We start from the raw sequence: 20,337 nt of genomic DNA, 5'->3' as shown, positions 1-20,337 counted from the left end.
TGTGGAATTCTTTTTTGTCACCTTGTTGTACAAGCCTGTGCATATGGTTACATTTGAGCTCTGGTTTTCCTGCAGCCTAATGCAAACTCAGGAGATACTTCACTCTCACTTTGCCTGTTTCTGCATTTATAGTTCTCGGTGTAGCTCAAAATCGTTCAGACTTTTGACTTCAGCCACAAAATTAAGTTGGAAAAGGCATGATCTCAATGTGGCTGCTGGTGTGGTACCCACCACCCAAGAGAATAAGGGTGTTTTTGTTCAGTGTCTGATGTATGTTCTGAGATGGCAGTTTGAGGGGCTCCAGAAAGACCCCCTGGAGCACCTACTTTTCCCTGCCCAGCAGGTGCCTGAAATACTCCTGTTGTGTATTCATTCCTGTGGGTGTGGACGTCACACCTGCACAAAGGCTTCTTTTAAAATATAAAAATCTCTTACATCAGTTGGGATTACGTTTGGCTACGTGTAACAGAAAACTCAAGATAGCAGTTGCTGAAACTGGTTGGAAGACGTGTTGCTTTGTGATGCACAGTGGCATCGTGTCTGCATCCCGGGCTGGAAGACAGGAGGGCGGGTGAAGCACAGGGTGATTCCTGTAACTGAGCCCCTCAGGCTGTCTCCCCGCAGGGGCTGCTGACACTCTGCTTCCATCTAACGGTCACAGCTTGGCCGCATGTCCCACCAGGCTGCAAAGGATGCTGGGAAATGTCTTTTATCTGGCCTCCCCGCACCTCAAATAAAATCAGGATTTTGCTACTGAGTGATCACAGCTGCTGTAACAACCACCATCAAAATCTCAGCAGCTTCGTGTATGAGTTTCCTAGGGCCACCATCACACAGTAGCACGCACTGGGGGCTTGAACAACAGAAATTGATTGTGTCGCCTTTCTGGAGGCTGCAAGTCCAAGATCAAGGTGTCGGCAGGGTTGGTACCTTCTGAGGCTGTGAGGGAGACGCTGTCCCAGGCCTCTCTCCCAGCTTCTGCTGGTTGCTGTCGACCTTTGACATCCCTTGGCTTATGGAAACCTCACCCAGGCTCTTCATCGTCTCCCTGTGTGCATGTCTGTGTCCAAATCTGCCCTTTGTATAAAAGGACACCAGTCATACTGGATCAGGGCCCGCCCTAATGACTTCAATTTTAGCTTGATTTCTCTGCAAAGACCCTGTTTCCAAATGAGGTCACCCTCACCAGTCCTGAGGGTGAGGACTTCAGCATCTTTTGTGGGGATGCAATTCCACCCAACACTCAGCAGAACGAGGGTTTCTATTTCGTGCACACAAAATACAGCTTGCTCTCCTGGTAGGAACCCAGGGCTGCAGGCTCCTTCTAGAGTGTGGCCCCAGCATCTTCAAGGCTCTGCTTCTGGCCCTGGGGACAGGAAGAGAACAAATGGGAAGGTTTTGTGATGTTTGTGTTGAGGCCTAGCGGTGGTGTGCGTCCTTTCCAGCCAGAGCTCCCGCACGTGGGCCCACCTAGAAAAAGAGAAGCTGTGTGCCTGGGAACGGGGAGAAACTTTGATCAGAGTTAGCAGTCAGTATCACAGAAAGGAAAAAGGAGAGTGAATCTAGGAGGCCTGTCCCTGAAAGGAGTGACCTAGTGGGTAAGTATGGGCCACTCTTGTGTAGATTACTTTGGTCTGACCATGAAGGCCCTTTCCAGACAGGTGTGCTCAATGCCGGGGAGGCTCATAGAAGGGGGGTGACCCCACCAAGGAAGGTTCTCTGACTGTGGCTGCGAGCACCAGGGCCCAGCATGGAACCAGTAAGGACAGGGGGACCAGACGGCGGGGAGAAGGGCTGGTTGTAGAGGTGTTAAGACCTGACCCTACACCGGAAGAGCTTAGCATCACTTAGGGCATAAAAGACATAAAGCTGAAGGACAGAAAATGTAATAATAAACACAAACATCTAGGAGAAACCATAAAGACTTACATATTCATTAGTGCCTGGTTTGAGCAGTGGTTTGAGTTCTGGGTCTTTATCAAACCCAGAGACAAGGTCCCAGAAGACCTGAAAGAAGAGACCAGCTTTGATCTAAGGCTTCAGAGAAAATTGGTCAGGGTCTTTCAAATTTGGTAGGGATTTGAGATTTAGGTTATTTTTGTGATTTTTTAAATTGTCCTCATTTTCCCCACACTGCTGCGGGAAGCAAAACTGGTTTCTGGAGATGTCTCAGTGGAAAGTTGGCAGGTGATGCCAGAGAATAGGTTTCCTGTTGCCCTTCATGGCACCAGCCCCAAACGCAGAAATGCAGGGACGAAGGGTTGGCAGCTTGCGGGAGACCACACCGCTGCCTTCCTCCCCAGCAGGGTCTCCCCCGCCCCCTCCCCAGTTTCACCCAAACCTGGCCCTCCGTCCGCGTTTGGCTCTGACCTGTCCTCTTCTGGGAGTGTGTCCCCAGACTTGTGCGCCACTGCTCCTTCATCCCGTATCTGTCTTCAGCTGCAGACCACCGCCTGCTGCCCCGACCCTACCAGGTAGGCTCCTGACTTCCCCCCAAGCACACCTGCCAGGTGCATTCAGACACCTTTGATGCCCTAGCAAGTGTCTGGTAAACCCCAATTTAAGAACTCGGCTTAAACTAACATCTTATTTCTTAAGAAATGACCCAAAACAGTTAATTCTCAGGTAACAAGTGGTGGAATGTGGCAGGAATGGTTGGAATGGTGGGCAGGACACGTGACAAGGGATGGTTTATTTGTTGGCGGTACCGGGAGCTGTGAGGTGCTGCACACGCCGTGGCTCGCGGCAGAAAAGAAAGGAAACCTGTTCTGTGTGGGGGTCAGAGACTTCAGAGTGAAGACAGTGTTGACGGCGAGTCCAGCCTTTTCCTTTTAAAGACTGGGGCTCGGAGACCCCGAGAGGGGCAGCGTCTGCTCCATGTCACACCGCCCTCGGGATGCGCCCTGTGCTTACTCCCTGTTGGTCGTGTTCTTCCGCAAGGACTGTGCACATTGGTCCTGCCTGGCCGTCGGAGCTCAGCTGAGCGTCCCCCCGGCTGCCCCCATCGGGGAATAACCCGTGATCACCGCCCCTGTGTGCGTCGTAGATGCCAGACCCAAGGCCTGGATCTCACCTGCCACCCCACGTCCAAGGGCTACATCACCATGGTTACAGCCGGATGGTGCGTGACAGAGCGCGTTTACCACGTCCTCTTCCCCCCTCCCGCTCCTGACCCCCTGAGGAAGACCTCACAGGCAGCCTAGGCTCTGCTCCCCAGAAGAGAAAACCCAGGTTCAAGCTGCAAGAATACTGACAGCTAAGACTATTTCTTCTGGAATTCTCACTGTTCAAGAGCAAATACTCTCAATAAGAGGAGAAAGTGAGAAGAAATTTTTAAAAAGAGAGAAAGAGGAAGGAAGGGAGGGAGGAAAGGAAAACAGCAAAGCGTCGCAAAGTTAATCCACGAGTGAGCTCAGGTTTTTTAAAAGATTTTTCAAATGTTTAATTTCTTCAGTTCCCTCTGTCTGCCCATGAACGGCGTGCCTATCAGGTGCCAGTCACAGGGGTGGGGACAGGGAGACTGTGTGACTTGCAGCTGATGACTTGGGCAGGACCCCATGCCTCGGTCCCCGCCGTTTCTTGTGCTCTGTGCCGGAAGCGGACACCACAGGAGAGGCCTGGGGCTGCCTGGAAAATAAGAATTGAAGGTTGCAGGTCCCAATAGCGTGTCAAACCCAGAGTCTAGCCTCCAGGCCTTGGCGGCGGGGAGTCAGCCGGGGATTTTTCTGTGTGTTTAACTTCTGATGTGTCTGATGTCGGCTCTGGAGCCTCACTGGCCAACTCATCTCCAGCTGCGCCAGCACAGAACAAAGTGCCCTCAGGTTTTGGTTTGTCTGTCGAACTGGATGGGCCCCTCTCGGGTGAGGGGCGGAGCCGGTGCCCCCAGACCCTGGGCCCGTCCGAGCCTTGGGGCTCCTCTGCTGGGCTCGGATGCACGTGCGTCACGTGCAGGACCACACGGCTCACTGAGCAGCCTTCGGGCCTCAGGTGCGTTTCACATGGGCTGTGCTCTTCGGGGCTGAAAAGGCCGTGGAAACGCTCCAGGAGCGTCACAGAGGCAAGCGGTGGGCACTCCGTCCCCGCGGCTGCCCCTGCCTGCAGGAGCTGTCCTGTGAGGTTCGGGCTCCCAGAAGCCACGCCGTGTGCCTGTGCTGCCCGAGGCTGCGTCACCAACATCTGGAAACAGGACCTGGAGAAAGGCTGGAGGCCTCAGGAGTGGCGGTGACAGCGACATTGACCTCAGGCAGGTTACAGAGCTGGTTTGGGGCCAGCGCTGCTGCAGACACTCTGCGTGCTTTCACTCGTTCACCCCACCGCAGCCCGTGAGGCAGGAGCTCTTACTACCCCCGTTGTTCATGAAGACAGCCCAGGGAGAGGAGCGCGCCTGAAGCGTTGCCAGCTGGAAAGCGCTGGGGTCACGGCGAGCCCAGCGGCTGGGGCACAGCCCGTCCCTCCCCTAGGAGCGCCGAGCAGCGGGGCTGCTCAGGCCTAGCGGCTCCGTCCTGCGCCTGCCCTGAGCCGGGCCAAGGATCCTTTGCTCTGGGATGAACCCCGCTCAGCCACGGTGTGCCGCCTCGGGGAGGATTCTGGGGTCGGCAGGACCAAGCCCTTGAACTGCACCCCGAATGCTTAATCCCCATCAGCACCACATCCACCACTTTAAACATAACCAAGTAACCACTTAATACCAAGGACCAGCCTGCCTGAGGCTTCCCGGGCAGTACTGGGCGCGAGCCGCACGGCAAGTTACCTGAGATCACACGGCCACGGCCAGGCCAGACCTTGGTTCATGTGACCCTAAGCACAAGGTCCCAGACCCGGGCCCCAGGAGCCCAAGGCCTTTGCTTTGCTGTCACCTGAGTGACGTGCTCACAAGCGCAGCGTCCCTGATCACCGCTCCAGAGGCAGCCCCGGTTGAACCTGGCGCAGCGCTGAGTCCCTGATGGTGTTTGGGCCCGGCAAGCAGAGTACAGAGCTGCCTCACAAGTCGGGAGGGCGGGTCCCACCGGCCTGCGGATCAGAGGCAGGACATGGGGCCACCTGCCCGTAGCCCAGTGGCCCACAGGCAATCGGGCTCTTGGGGAGGTGGCCTTTGGGCAAACTGTGGAAAGCCTGGACGTCCAGCTGTGTATGGCCCACGTGGTGTGACAGTGACAGGCAAACAGAAGCCATGGGAACACAGCTCGGCAGGCGGCAGACGGACCCCCGAAGGTCCGGTCAGGGTCGGAAGGCGGCGAGCATTCCCTGGGTTCCAGCCCTGCTCTGAAATTCGAAACTGCTTCAGAAGTCTTTGTCTTTCCTCTTCCTCTGCTCCCGACCCCAGAGCCACCCGGGGAATATTGGACTTCTTTCCCTTTAGAAAATCTTATCTGCAGACAGAGCCGGCGGGTGTCACAGATGTGACTGAATTATTTAGAAGCTGTTTCCTTCAGAACGTAATTATGGTCGGGGCCAGAGTACGCTCCTCAGGTGCTGGTGCAGGAAAACCGGCACAGTCGCCGCGTTAGCAGTTGCCGGCTTCAGTGTGAGTGTGAGGCGGGTGTGAGCTCGGTGTGCGGACACAGTTCAGGCGCAGAGGCCTGCGAGCACCACGCACCTCCCTGCCCGGCGCAGCCCACGGGACAGAGCGCCGCGGGCGGTTTCGGCGTGGTCTGTGTCCCGGCGGCGCCCGCAGCGTCGTGACAGCTGCTCATGGACCCCAAGTTACTGGGCCCGGCGCGCCTCCTTCACCAGAACTCCTAGACAGGGCCTCTCCCTCCCACTCCCTTCAGTCGGGTTTTTACACAGAAGCAAAACCAACTCGTACGGCCGGCTGGAATCACAGGCAAGATCTTCTTTGAGATTGTCCCAGATACGGGCTCTTTGGTGTCTGTCCCCTTTCTCACTGCCTGGGAGACCCCCCCTGCCATCTTCCTCCCAGGGCCCACCCAGGGGACGTCACCTGTGCTGTCAGGCACGTGGCAAGCAGGTAGGATGGGGGGATGCCAGGAGGTGCCAGCCAGCGTGTGCCTGTCTCGGTCAAGTCCTCCGCTGTGTCTGGAGAGTCCTCCGGGTCCGCAGCTCCCCCCCACCACACACACACACACACACACACACACACACTGGCAGCCCTTCTGGAGGGACAGGTGACGGGTTTACAGACGGCTCACTCTAGGCCAAAACACGGCAGGTTTGGGGGAGAGCTGGTGTTCGGCTAACAGAGTGCAGAGTGAGCGAAGCACATGGCACCCTCTGCCCCGCAGGGCACCTGCCTCGGCGTCCCCGGGACGCTGGAGGGCCGGCGGGCCACGGCTCGGTGCCCCTTCCTGAGTTGGGATGTAGCTGATGGGGTGGGAGCCACGCACGGCCCCCTCACCAAGCCCGCCCGCCTGCTGGCACGGTGCCCACACCACAAAGGCACTCACATCGCCCTGCTTCCAGGTTGCTTAGAATCTGGCCGGAGAGAAAGAGAGACACGGCAAAAAGAACAATCACCACCCAAACTGTGTGACTTAACAGCTGGCCGTTGGGAGCTGGAGAACACAGTCTCCAGGCGAGATGGGGGTCTGGAGGGAGTCCGTGCCGGCCTCAGGCCGGGGTCCAGTCTGAGCCGGGCGGCCCCGGGTGGGCAGGCCGCGTCTGCAATGCTGCAGTCACCGAGCGGGGAGGACGGGGCCCTGATGCCGCCGGGCCAGGCGCACGAGAGGAAGCCGTCCGAAACACGCCGGGAAGCGCCCAGAAAATCCAGGCGGGCGGCCAGACCCGAGTGATGTGCGTGTGCGGTCCCCGCGCTCCCGCCCCCCTCAGAAACGTGAGAGAGGGGCGGCTCTGCTCTCCTCTAGCTCGGCTGCTTATTGGCTTCCATTTGATTCTGCTCATTCGTGTCCCCAAATCCGGCCAAGTGGCAATTCCTCCAAGGACCAGAGCCAGCGGAGTCTCAGAACGGCCCCGGTCACCGCCGCTCGGTGTCTGCCGCTGGGGCACAGCCGGGGGGCAGCCCTCGTGAGCTGCCCTGGCTCCTGCAGGCTCCGCATGCCCAGATCTGATAATAGCTGATTCCACCAAATATGAGAGGGGCTCACATCTGACTGAGGAGTGGCCGTTTGCATGCTTCAGACTGCAGGTCCCCACGGCCCCGATGTCAAAAGAAGACCCCTTCGGGAACAGGCCGGTCTTTTCTTATTTCCTCTGCCGTGCTTCTGCCGTCTCTGAATGCAATTATGGGAACAAATAAAATGGCTTAACTCAGCTCCCCTGTGGGACAGCCAGCTCTCTGCTGATAAAACCAGTTGTGTGGGCAATCATTAAATGAGAAATTTAATATTTAACTAAATTTAATAGTCTGTTGCTTTGGTGCCTTTCTGTGAAGGGTGGCATTTCAGTACAGAGGGACTAGCTATTCACACGCCATCTGCGGAGGCTGTGTGCGGTTAGAACAACCGTGTGAGGTTAGAACGCCGTGGGCTCCCGCACGAAGCCGCAGCTCCCGGATCCAGGGACCGGGAACGCAGTGCTTCGGGGGCAAGTCTGTGTTCTCGTTAACTCCACGCAAGCCTAGCTTGTAGGCTGCAAAGCAGCACGTCAAGCCTGAGCACGAAACTTCTCCTTCAGGCTCATCTGGTGTCAGAAATATCAAATCCCAGTGCAGACACGCGGAGAGAAGGTTATAACAGACCTTGAGAGGCTGCACCAGGTCTCCTTCGTTGTGAAGTTTGATCCTCCAGGTCGGCCCCCGCTGGGGCCTTGTCCACCCCCAGAAGCAGAGGCTCGGTGCTGCTTCTCTGACAGCACAGGGCTCAGCCTTGCTCTCGACCCTGAAGACATTCCTCCTGGGCTCCTGGTGACTCCCTCATCCTCACGAGTGTCCGTTTCTCTGGTCTGACCCACATTCGCACACCCCGAGTCCCTCACCTGTCTCCACTGGGACTTATCTCGTAGGCAGGCAGAGAGGTCCAGGTCGCGGTCCAGAGGGCTGAGGCTTCCAGAAGACCCTGTAAGGTCTGTGCTCCGGTTCCTACGCTAAGCTTGGATTTGGGTTGCCTCAGTGAATTCCCTCAATTCCCAGAATTAACTAAATAGTAACTTGGGTGTACCATTAGTCCTTCAAGCACTGTAAACTTTTCAATCAATTGAATAAAAATGTGCTTTGGTTTTGGGGTTTTTTGCTTTGTGCGGGAAGCAGTGGTTAATTGTCAGGCCTCAATCGCTTCAGCTCTTACCGCTAAGAGGTCTGAGCGCCAGGAACCTCTGAGAGCCTTCGGGCTTTCTGAAACACCCGGGAGGACCTCTCAGTCCTTCCCATGCGGGAAAAGGAAGAAAGACTTGGGTCAAAACCCAAACTCGGCCACTGTGAAGATGCATCATTTCCGGGGTATGAATTAGATTTCCACAAACAGCTCTATGTGCTCATGTTCCTGGAAACTCGTGTGTTTTGTCCCTGGGATGGGACTGAACACTGATATAGGGTCAGCCAGGCAGATGACCACATCTCTTAGGATTGGTGTTAAGTGCACCTGGAGAGGGGTGCCTGAGGTGAAGGGTCAGGGCTTCTCTTTGAGGAGGCGATGTTTGACTTGATGGAGGCGGAAGAGCCAGCAACATAGGACAGCAAGTGCAAAGGCCCTGAGGCAGCAAAGAACTTGAAGAATGCTATTCTTTTTCATTATCTTGTGGAGCTGCCTTCTAATCTTCCTCCCCTATAAAGTGTGGATAGAACATGGAGAATAGATAGTTAATATCTCTTAAACCAACTCCCCTCAACAGATTGTGTATGCCTGGAATGCTGTGTTAAAGGGCCGAGGGCATTTGGACTCAGGGAAACTAGTGCTCTCTCTGTTCTGTTAGGAGTGTGGGCAGGCAGTGGGGCATGCACACCATGCCAGGGTCGGGCATCCCCTCCCGAACTTGCATGTGTGACCACAAGGTCAAGGGTTCCTTCTGGCTTTCCACAAAGGACAGCATTTCTTATGTGCTATGTGGCAGGGGTCCCACTTCAGATTTCTTTTTAACTCTACCTGTTTGAGCGTTAGTTTCACCATTTCTCCCTTCACCTTTTCACCAAAGCTGAATATCCAAATACGTGTTCAGCAAACTTGAAAAACATCTTCTGTTTTGTTTACTTGCTTGTCACCAGCCCTGGGAACTTTCAGTTGCCTCTGCCCCCGTAGAAGTTTGCTGGTCCTGCTCAGAGGCCATCCTCATGGCTCCACAGATAAGACACTCATTGCTGGAGGTCCTGGTCGTGAGCAGTGACTCACCTGCCCAGCCTGTGTGGAGCGGACGCCCGTGCAGGGCCCGCTGTCCTCAAAGGCAGTTATCATGGAGGATGCTTGTGAGATTAGCTTATTCTTTAAAATGTTCACAAATGTTTCAAAGTGACTTGTCGAGCCAAAGGTCGAGCCCCTTAAAGATAAAACTTCCTTTCAAATAAACCACAAGTTGTCGCCAGGTAGGATTGAGGTGAGAGGGGAGAAAAGAAGTGGGGTGGGTTCTGTTACGTGTCAGATGGAGGAAGTCTGACACATAACAGAAGGGCCACTTCCGCAGGGGATCAGTGAAGAGGACTGATGGGGGTAGAGGGTCACAGCCAGGGCCTTTTGAGCTGCTGCAACCTAAGGGTCACGGAGCTGATGTGTCTACGGTGCGGGTCAGGGTAGAGCCGCCTCTCAGACTCCAGGGGAGATGGGCCAGTCCCCCTGCACTGCGGCTCATGTGGCTTCACTCCCAGCTCGAGTGACCGTCCAGACCAAGGTCCCCAAAGCCAGACCCCCTGTGACTAAGGCAAGAAACCCAAGTCCAACTGCTTTTCCTGGAAAACGTAATAACGGTCACGCTCCAGCTTCTACTCTCCTTTTATAGTGTAATCGAGGCCACTACATTTGTAAAACCGCTTGTCCTGACAGGCATGATGTCGGTCTCCCAAAACCAGCAGTCTTGAGACCAAGCACACCTAAAGCAACATGTGTGTGAGGGAGAGGGAGAAACGCTGTGGAGAGTGAGAATCACCAGGGGGCAGGGGCGCTGGACACAGTGGAAGAACCTGCCGTCTGCCTGGACCCCCTGCCCTGAGCTAGACTCTCCCCTCGCACTGGGACCTGAGCACACGATCTAATGTGTGCAGCTCTGGTCCCAGCCGTGGAACCAGTGGCCCTCTCCTCTGACGTAGGAGCTAGTGACAGGAGGTGCGTGAAGACTCACGGCGTCAAGAAGCGGTTACTGAATCTGAGTGTGTCATTTTTTTCTCTCTTTCAGAAATTTTTGACCTAGAAACAAATGAACACGTACAGAAAGCCATAAACGACCGGCAGATGCCTAAAGTCGAATACAGGAAAATCGAGATTGACGATTATAGTAAGTGCTACGTATTCTCCTTTGAACGGGAAAACCAGCATGTGCTCTGAAACAGCCCGACCATGATTGCCGGGTGGGGGGTTGCGGGGAGCACGGGCTGGAACTGCATCCTCACCAGCAAGGGGGACCGGGGCCGGGGGAAGTTCACGCTGAGCTGACTGCGCCCACAGCCAGGATGCTCACCTGGACACACGAAAAGACAGGAGCACGTGATTTCTGTCCTCCAGAGGCTGACAGTTTAGACAAGACCCCAGACGGAAACTCCCTCCTTGTTGGGGCGGAACAGGTCATGACACCATCCAGGAAACGTCTCCACCTGGAAACTCCCCTTCTGTGCCATTGATGTTGTTACTGCTTCATCATCTTACCTCTAAATGTTGCTCGTGGGCTGAGGGGCGTCCTGGAAGCTGGAGAAACACAGCATGAGGGATTGGTGGTCAGTGCAGCCCGAGACCATCCAGCGCTCTGCCTTGGCCTGTGTCCTTCTTCCTCTTGAACTGTCCGTTCAGTCATTCAGTGAGCTTTTACGAGCACTTGCTCTGCAGCAGGTACCCCTAGGCCCCGAGGACCCCAGAGCAGTGGCTGGAATGGGGCTTGCATCTCCTGGAGGGAAGCAGGGTTCTCCTGGCCTCCTCACCTCTGCAGACAGTCCCCCGTCAGCCCAGCCCGGAGCTTTGCCGCCACCGGGCGTCTGCCCTTGGGAACCTCAGATGCACAATGCCCCAAACTCATCTCACCGTCCTTCCCCCAGCACTGTGTCCCCCTCCACGCTCGCCTCCTTTTGAGGGTGACACCCTTCGGTTGTGTTGACTGGTTTCAGATAACTTAGATTTCAAACCTTGAAGTCCTCTTTGAGTCATCCATTCAGGTACCACTGCCCATCGTCTCTGAGGTTGGCGAATAGACTTCATCTCCTGAGCTAACTTAGAAGGTCGCCAGGGATCAATGGAAAAGAGTGCGGAGATTGACTAGTGATGCCTGAACTGCAGGCCTGGGGCGGGGGGCGGGTGGTAGCCCGAGCCTGTGTCTGCCGCCCCAGCCCATGTCTGGAAGCTCCTTGTCTGCCCTTTCCCTTCAGTGGGACAGCGGCTTGTCACTAGGGCTGGTGGGCCCTGGAGTATCACTCAGCACCCCTTGTTAGATTGGACCCAGCCACCTGACAGACCGTGAGCCCCTAAGGACGGGAACCAAGGCTCAGCTTGTGGAACAAAATCAAACCCACCCAGACAGAGCATCCCGTAAAGCTGTGTCCTTCAGAGCAGAAAGGAATGCCCAGGAGCTCAGGGGAGAGCGTGAGAATGGACTGGGGTCCTGTGAAGGTTCCCAGCAAGGTGGGACTTGAAGGGGTTCCTGGAGTCGCTTTCGGTTGGCAGAGAAGAGGGGAGAAGGAGGGAGAAGCGTCAGCGTGGTCGGTCGTGGGTGGGTCGGGAGGCTGGTGGAATTCCAGCCGCGGGGTTGTCCCAGGTGGCAGCGGACACGGGGGCCCTCACCCTCCAGCACCTTCATCCTGGTCCTATCGTTGGGCCACACGGAATCACACTATATCGGAACCTTTCTAAACATCGCTAGAGATACAGGTAGGGAGAGAGATTCACCTGCGACAGTCAGAAAAGTCGGAAAATAGGATGTGTTTCAACCCCTCTCCCCCGGGCCCACGGGTGCAGAGGCTTTCTCTTACAATGGCCCGTGTGCACTCACTCTGATGAGGGGCTGATGGAGGAAACAAGAAGGAAGGGCCTGAGGCGGGAGAAGAGGTAGACTTAGGAGAAGCATGAGTGGAGCCTGCAGTCGTGCCCGGCGGGTACATCGCTGCCCGCAGGCCAGGGCCATCCCCACCGCCTCTCCGGGTCTGGGTTTCTCTCAACGTCCCTGAGACGCACGCAGGTCCCACAGGATGCACTCGGCTCTGGAACCGAGGGCAGTTCTGCGTGTCCAGGGGGCACAGCCTCAGGTGGCTGGGTTCAAGCCCGTCCAGTCCTGAGCCGGAGAGGAGCTGTCAGTCAGAAGGAGGGAGACAGAGGAACTGGGCCGCCCACAGATGCCCATCCTCAGGGCTTGGGGGAGCCACAGACAGAAATGAGGGGCAGGAAGGACGCAAGTCCAGGCCGAAAGTGGGCTCAGGAGACCTGCAGGAGTCGCGGCCCTAACACGATAAGGAAGAGCGGGGAGACCCGGGGAACCCATCACAGGAGCCCATGAGCTGTTTCACTGGGACAGAAACAGGCAACCCCGAGTCAGGCAGGCCTGAAGCCGGCTACCCGCAGGCAGGAAGCAGAACCTCTGCTGCCCTGGGGCGTGTGCACTGGAGACGCGGCTCCTGACCTGTTCGTCTCAAGTCCCCGCCTCTTCCCTGCTGAGCTGCTTTCTGTAAAGAGAGTGACTCTGACCATACGGGGTGTCTTGTACAGACAGCCCCATTGCTGAGACTTCGTACTGCCAGGAAATGGGTCAAAGGAATGTCTGGGCTGCCCACGGGGATGGCATCAGTGACTGGTCCGAACTGCCATGCAGAACCTGGAGTCCAGTCACTCAGGACAGATCCAAGTTCATGAGAGCCCTCAAATTAACTGGATATTTATCTTCGTGCTTTCCTTTTATAAATAAGGAAGAACCAGAGGCAAGAAAACAAGATGACTTCCGATTGATAGTGGATGGAGGGATGCAGGGAAGGATGGTTGGATGGATGGAGGGAGGGATGGATGGAGGGATGCAGGGAAGGATGGTTGGATGGATGGAGGGATGCAGGGAAGGATGGATGGAAGGATAGGAGGGTGGATGAGTGAGCAAACAACCTCCACAGGTCTGGCCCCACCCCCTCTACCCTCGTCTCTATCTGCAGACCTCAGGCAGGCCCCGTAACGTGCAGGGCCCGAGCAAAATGAAAACGTGGGGCTCATTATGACAGCAGAGCTTCCAGTACAGCCAGGGCTCTTGCACAGGCCTGCGTGACTGCACGGGTCACGCCCCGTAAGGCCAGTCAACCTCCACCGTCAGACCTCAGCTTGCTGCCCGCCCCGTCCCCCATCAGCAGGTTTTCTCCCATCTGTCACTTCCTACCACAGCCTTGGAGGCCAGGTCATATTCCTTCGCAGGATCCTTTCTCAGCTCTAGCCCAGGGCCCTCCTCCATCCACTCTGCACACAGTGTTTCCCAAACCCCAGAGCACTAAGGGGTGCCTGCCATCCCCTCCTCCAAAAATGCAGAAAAGGGTCTTTAGAAACAAATAGCCAACTCCCGGCCCCCCTTGCTCATGAGGTTTCTTTCCAGGGTGAGGTTTTACTTGCGGGTAAACGGGGACGTAGATGCGAGGAGAGCAGGAACAGCTGTGTGCAGGGCCGGCATTTGCTCATCGCCCCTTGGGGTCCCAGGACATCTGAACGATGTCGCCCTATGGACCTGTTTTTATTTTGTTATGCTTTGTTTTTCATTTAATGCTACTGGAGGCTAAGGCTTTCCTTAGAGAAGCATTCCAACTCCAGGAACACTCTCTGAATGTATTCAGCCGCTTGTGGCCAAAGCCTGCCCATGGGCTTATCAGTGGCAGAAAGCAGCCCAGACCATGTTTTATGGATATTTCAGTGATAAGTCCAGGGTCCCTGGGCCATTGATCTAATTTGCAAGCCATTAACATTCAGCCAGAATCAGTAATGAGACCCTGGTCAGAGCAGGCTGCTAAGCCAACCCCCAGCCTGGGGTGTATCTACAGTAATTGTACTGAAAAGGCCACTAATTCCAATTTCATTGCTCATCTGGGCTGTAGTTAACATCAATAAACAATTTCTAACTTGGGCAGGAAGGTTGGTTTGGTGAAGAACAGAGAAAGCAGTGAGGGAAACGGCCCCCTCCCTCCCCGACTGGATCCTGGTTGCCAAGGACCAGATCCAAAGGACCTTGGCTGCAGGACCCACGGCTGCAGCAGCTCCCCCCCGCTGGCTCCGCGGGCAGCCAGACCTGCCCAGTTCCCGCCTGCAAACGGGGAGGCCCGCACAGCCCCTGGCTTTGCACGGAGGCTCCCCACAGCTCTAGCCTCTCCCTCAGGGCCACTGCCCCCTGCCTCACCCCACCCTGCCCTCAGTCTCCGCCTGTCCCCACTTAACTACTTGTTGGGGCAGTGCTGCCCGGCAGAGAGGTGCACGCTGCCCTGGGGGTTCATTCCCCCCACCCCACCCCCGCCTGGAATTTTGCTGTCAGCAAGCGCTCACAGTGGTCCAGGCTTTTCTGCTTTTCAACACTTTTCTGTTTGCAAGATTGCAGTTAAACTTCAGATGGAGAAACTAAGCCTCAAAGAGGTTGGGTGCTTTCCCCAAGTCCAAAGTGAGCCGGAGTCCCCCTGTCTGTCTAGGACCGGCCTTAACCCTCCAGGGTGCCCGTCTCCCAGGCCCCCGGGAGCACACCCCAGGGCGGGCACACCCACCCAGCACCCATCCCGCCCCTCCCTTCCTGGCCCCTAACGTACTGCCCTGTGTTCTGTTTCTGCCTAGACTTGCCCGTTCAGATCCTCAAGCCCGCGACCTTCACCGACACCGCCCACTACCCCTTGCTCCTGGTGGTGTAAGTATCCCAGGATGAAAACTCAAGAAGGTGGTAAGCGGGAGCCTGATACCCGTTGCAATCTAAACACTGGAAACAATTTAGCACGTTCTTTCTGTAACAACCGCTGACCCCAGACATCAAAGGAAAGTGGGGCCCCCGTCGATTTCAGGGGATTTGCGACAGTGAGTGCAGGACTTGAGTCACATTCCGGGGGTCGTGCTTCGGTGGCGGTCAGCGGCCCCAGGGACAGCAGGAAAGCTGACGGGGAGCCCAACCTCACCGTGCAGGGCGGACGCACCCGAGGTCACCCCGGGCCCCGGGGCCCCCAGAAACGGAGGCGGGCCTGGCAGGGTCTCACTGGGGCCAGCGGCTCCTCCAGTGCCACCAGGCGGCCTCGAACACCAGGCATTCTCCCACAGGATGATTTCAGATCTGCCTTGTGCTAACTAGCAAGCCTCTGGTTCAGATGTCGAGAACGACTTAAGAGCTTTCTAAGCACCTCTGACGGTGTCGGGTCCTGATTAGGTCTCCCGCTCGCTGGGGTGCGTGAGTGGCCATGGGACAGAGGAGACACTGAGCCTCGGGGCCTCTGGGGACGCAGCCCCGTATTCATGCGAAGGCTCCAGGGGAGAGCAGAGGCCTGCACTGGGGCTCTTGAGGGACCACAGCGAAATCGCCCACCCAGAGCCTGACTAACCCTGTGCTTCTTGCCTGGCGCCCGGCCTGGGGCCCAGCCCTCAGGGACGACGGCTGCATCGTGAGGACGCCTGGCCGCGACCCCCTGTGCTGCTGCAGCTTGTCACAAACCCGCTGTCCTCACTGTCTGGACTTTGCCAGCGACCACGCACACGCATATACACACACTCACACCCACATACACATACACTCTCACACACACACTCTCACACACACATACACACACACTCACACCCACATACACATACACACCACACGAATGTACAAAACAACAGCACACACACATATATACACACAGGCACACACACACACTCACACATATATACACACATACACTCACACATATACACACATACACACTCTCACACATACACACATACACACACACTCACATATACACACACACATACACACACTCACACATATACACACACACTCACATATACACACAACACATACACTCTCACACTAACACTCTCACACTCATATACACACACTCACACCCACATACACATACACACCACACGAATGTACAAAACAACAGCACACACACATATATACACACAGGCACAACACACTCACACATATATACACACATACACTCACACATATACACACACACACTCTCACACTCACACATACACACATACACACACACATATACACACACATACACACACTCACACATATACACACACACTCACACATATACACACAACACATACACTCTCACACTAACACACACTCTCACACTCATATATACACACACACACCACATGAATGTACAAAACAGCACACACACTCACATATATATACACATGCACACACACTCTCACACATACACACCACACGAATGTACAAAACACAAAAGCACACACACTCACATATATACACACGTGCACAACACACATACACACACTACACAAATATACACATCACACACACACACGCTCACATACACGCACAAACCACATACCACATACACCAGTATACACAGCACATACACACACACACGACACACCAGTATACACAACACATACACACACCACACCCACATATACACACACACACACGACACACCAGTATACACAGCACATACACACACACACACATACACCCCACACCAGTATACACAGCACATACACACACACCACACACCAGTACACACATACACACACCCCTTGCCTGCACTCCTGTCCCGGCAGAAGGCCGGGATGACAGTGGTGTAGTAGCTGTGGCCTTGGAGGGGCGGCCAGCCTCAGAAGGGGCGGTGCGTCTGTGGCCGGTTCTGAGCGCCCTGGGCCTGGCGCTGGCCGTCCCTCCTGCTCACAGAAGGAAAGTCACTTAGACGCTTCCCCACCCCCGTTAGTGCTAGTGAACACTCCACAGCCGTGTCCCCATCTGCAAGGCCCGTCGGCAGCTCTGGCCAATTCCCGGGTGACAACACGCGCCGTGGGTGACTTGAGCTCACACGGTCGTGTCCCCAGGCGGGAAACAGGGAAGCCACGAGAACAAGGGAACCCACACCCCACCCAGCTAAGTGCTTGGGCGACACTCTGCGGGGGACAGTGCACAGGCTGCCCCGCGGAGACGCGGACAGAAAGGCCGCCCAGGTCAGCCGCAGGCTCTGCTCTGGGGCGAACCCGAAAGGAGGGGATTCCTTCAAACCAGGTGCCGCCAGAAGGAGCAACACGTGATGGGGACCAAGGCGGCAGCCTGGGAAACTGAACCCAGGAAGGGCAGGCCGAGTCAGGCCGTGTGGGGAGGCAAACCAAGGGGGGACGTGGAAGGACTTTTCCAAGTTCCTCTCCCCGAGAACATGCCCCTCGGTGGCCTTGTGCTCGGGGTGGCCCTGGGAGCTCAGGTTCCCCATCGCCCTCCGGGTGTGCAGAGGTGTGGAGCCGGGCGTGGGGCCGGGGTCGCAGGCGCCCTGGGGAGGGCACAGCCAGCCCCTAGGGGAGCATCATGGGGCCTGATGTCGGCTGGACCAGCCGCTGCTACAAGCCACGTGCCAAGGCCTGGCCTGTCTTTCCAGGGATGGCGCCCCGGGGAGCCAGAGCGTGGCCGAGAAGTTTGAGGTGAGCTGGGAGACGGTGATGGTGAGCAGTCACGGGGCCGTGGTGGTCAAGTGCGACGGCCGCGGCAGCGGCTTCCAAGGGACCAAGCTGCTGCACGAGGTGAAGCGGAGGCTGGGCTCGCTGGAGGAGAAGGACCAGATGGAGGCTGTGAGGTGAGGACCCCCGGAGGCACCACTGGAATGGGGGGAGGTGGGGAGTGGGGCGGCCGCAGCTCCTACCTGGGCTGCACCATGGTCCTCTCCAGACGCGTGTTTCTTGTCAACACACATTTCACCTGCGATTTGCTCGTACTTACAAAGTCTTCGGGCAGTTCCGCAGTGAATTCCTGCTAGTAATCTTCTCCCGAAGACTTGTATCCTCGCTATCACATAGCTCGGTGGCCTGTCCGTTCCGCTGATTGAAACCGGGTGCAGAGACCGTGACGTGGGCGTGCTGTGGTTGTAGACCTTGGCCGCTGATCACGGGGGGAGAGCCGGGCTGGGGGCACGAGAGAGCGAGGACTGAGTGGGGCTGGAGCCACGCAGCGGGTCACCGCGTTCCTGAGGAAGGACCCCCTGCGCTTCCAGGCGGCACGTCAGAACCCCCGCTCAGCCCCACTGACGGGCACGTTTTGTCCCTTGGTTTCTTCACATCTCTGTCACCGAGGCAGCAGGACTGATAGAGTGTCACTGAGAACAGAAAGGGGCTTAGTGCAGGGGACCGATGCTCAAAGTTATTGAATTTTATTGTTGCCCCGGAATAAGAGACATCAAGAACCTGTGCCCGACTAACTGGCCTGCAGGCGCATCTGTAGAAATAGAGTTTTCACAGTTTTACGGCACAGCGGACAGTAGGGCCAAACATGACTTCACCCGGGAGATGCAGCCAGGCCCACAGACTCCGGTGCTCGGAGGGACAAGAAGGGCATGTCGCACGATTGTCATCCTCATTGTGAATCGGGGTGTGCGATGTTGGACGCTGGGCATCTGGAAAGGGCGGCATACGGCACCCAGATGAATAAGTGTTGACTGAAGGGCTGTAAGAAAGCTGGACACTGCATCCCATCTGTCATCATGACTGTATGCTCTGCAGGTTTAAAAGATTTCACTTTACTGACTTTTCAGAACATTTTCTTTCTTGTTTTTAAAAAGATTGATGGCACGTGGTGTGTACTCAGTAAATAATTTCTAAGTGGATGAAACCATGAGTGCATGAACGAATGGCCCACTCTGCTCAAGGGAGTCGTAAGCTGGTGAAGAGAGGCGACCTGATCAGACCGGCATGTGTTACAGGCAGAGAACAGGGGTGGGAGAGATGGCTGAGGACCCAAGAGTCTGGGAAGGCGCGCCCGTCAGGATGCTTTTGCCTGGAAGTTAACAACAGCACAGACACAGGCGCACACACACACACAGTGTTAAACGTGCTTTAAAAACACGACACTGTATTGGCGCTGGAAGTCCAGGGGGACATCAGGCCTCAGCTTGGTTGCTCAGGGACCCGACGGTGCCCCTGAAGGCCCGGCTCTCTCGTCTCTCCGCCCAGCCAAGCACAGGGCCTTGTGCTGAGCCTCTTCTCCTCACGCTCACAGGACGGCTGCCAGAGCACTGCCAGCAGGTTGAGCCACTTCCAGAAACCTCCAGGAAGGAAGGGAGGAGCCTCCCCAGGGCCACCCAACAAACTCTCCTTCTGTCTCCCTGCCAACTCCAGAACCCAGAAGCATCACCCAGGGGCAGTGGGGGCAACCCCCCGAGACCCGGTGGGCTGGGGACCGGTCCACCGCCCCGGGCGGAGGAAGGAGGGGTGGTGACAGCACAGCCGGGGAAGGAGAGGCAGCAGTGGCACGTGGGCCACAGGGAGCCCTCTGGGGAAGCACGTGGGCCCAGGTCAGGCTCGGGAGGGGCGTGGGACAAGGATGACCGCAGAGCCCCGTCCCTCGGACCCCCCCTCTTTTCGTCCTTCCCCACCTGCCGCCCTGCTCTGACTCCTCCCAGGAAGCCCGGAGTCCTCGCGGGCCCCCCGAGGCCCTGGGGTAGGACACGGCGTCCTTCAGACATCCTGCCAGCCTGGCTGGTGTGGCCGCCCCACTCTGAGCAGGGGACGAGAGGGCACAGGCTGTTTCACACTCACGGTGTTTCTAAAAATAAGGGATTGATCGGCCATCTGTTCAGAAACAGGGCAGAACCTGTTCCAGAACAACAGTAAATAATGTCAGCTCTTAAGCCACTGAGGCTTCCAGGAACAGGAACACAAACCTTCGCAGGCCTTACAGCCGTCAGCAGCCACGCAGAGCTTCTCCGGAAGCTGATGCCCAAGTGTCTCAAGCCCTGGAGAACTCTACGAAGCTTTGTTTAGGAGCTGGGTCTGTATTTTCATTAGAAAGAACTGGCCCAGTCTGTTCAGTTTAAGAGACCTTGAGACCAGCCCCCCACCCTAGCTCCCCAAAGCTCCCCACCCCCGGGCAGTTGTCCCAACGTCCTCCATCACCTGGAGGAAGTCCTGGAGCCCAGGGGGTCTCCGCCGACCACAGCTGCCAAGCATGTCCCTCCCAGGCCAGGCTGAGGGCCATGCGAACGGGTGGTCTGGGAGCGGAGGAGCACAGCCCTGCCTGGAGGGGCTTCTAGGGGGAGGTGGCTTTCTGCCAAGACCTCACCCCAAAGGGTGGTGGGGATTTGCCCACAGGAGTGCGAGTGTGCATTCCACACAGACAAAATGCTGTGAGCAA

The 20,337-nt window shown here is 56.5% G+C and overlaps 1 protein-coding gene across 5 annotated transcripts in view; it reads left to right on the top strand.

Moving 5' to 3' along the window:
* The window catches only part of DPP6 (dipeptidyl peptidase like 6), a 1,079,206-nt gene that overhangs the window by 1,042,344 nt on the left and 16,525 nt on the right, over positions 1-20,337 (top strand). For all 5 annotated transcript variants that reach the window (XM_036863614.1, XM_036863613.1, XM_036863617.1 and 2 more), the window contains exons 18-20: positions 10,231-10,329; positions 14,811-14,880; positions 17,594-17,788. In XM_036863614.1, the coding sequence (XP_036719509.1) occupies positions 10,231-10,329; positions 14,811-14,880; positions 17,594-17,788 (364 nt within the window). The remainder of the gene's footprint in view (positions 1-10,230; positions 10,330-14,810; positions 14,881-17,593; positions 17,789-20,337) is intronic.

The sequence above is a fragment of the Balaenoptera musculus genome, chromosome 9 (assembly GCF_009873245.2).
Source record: "Balaenoptera musculus isolate JJ_BM4_2016_0621 chromosome 9, mBalMus1.pri.v3, whole genome shotgun sequence".
In the NCBI taxonomy this organism is placed as follows: Eukaryota; Metazoa; Chordata; class Mammalia; order Artiodactyla; family Balaenopteridae; genus Balaenoptera; species Balaenoptera musculus.
This window is presented reverse-complemented; position numbering and strand designations above follow the sequence as displayed.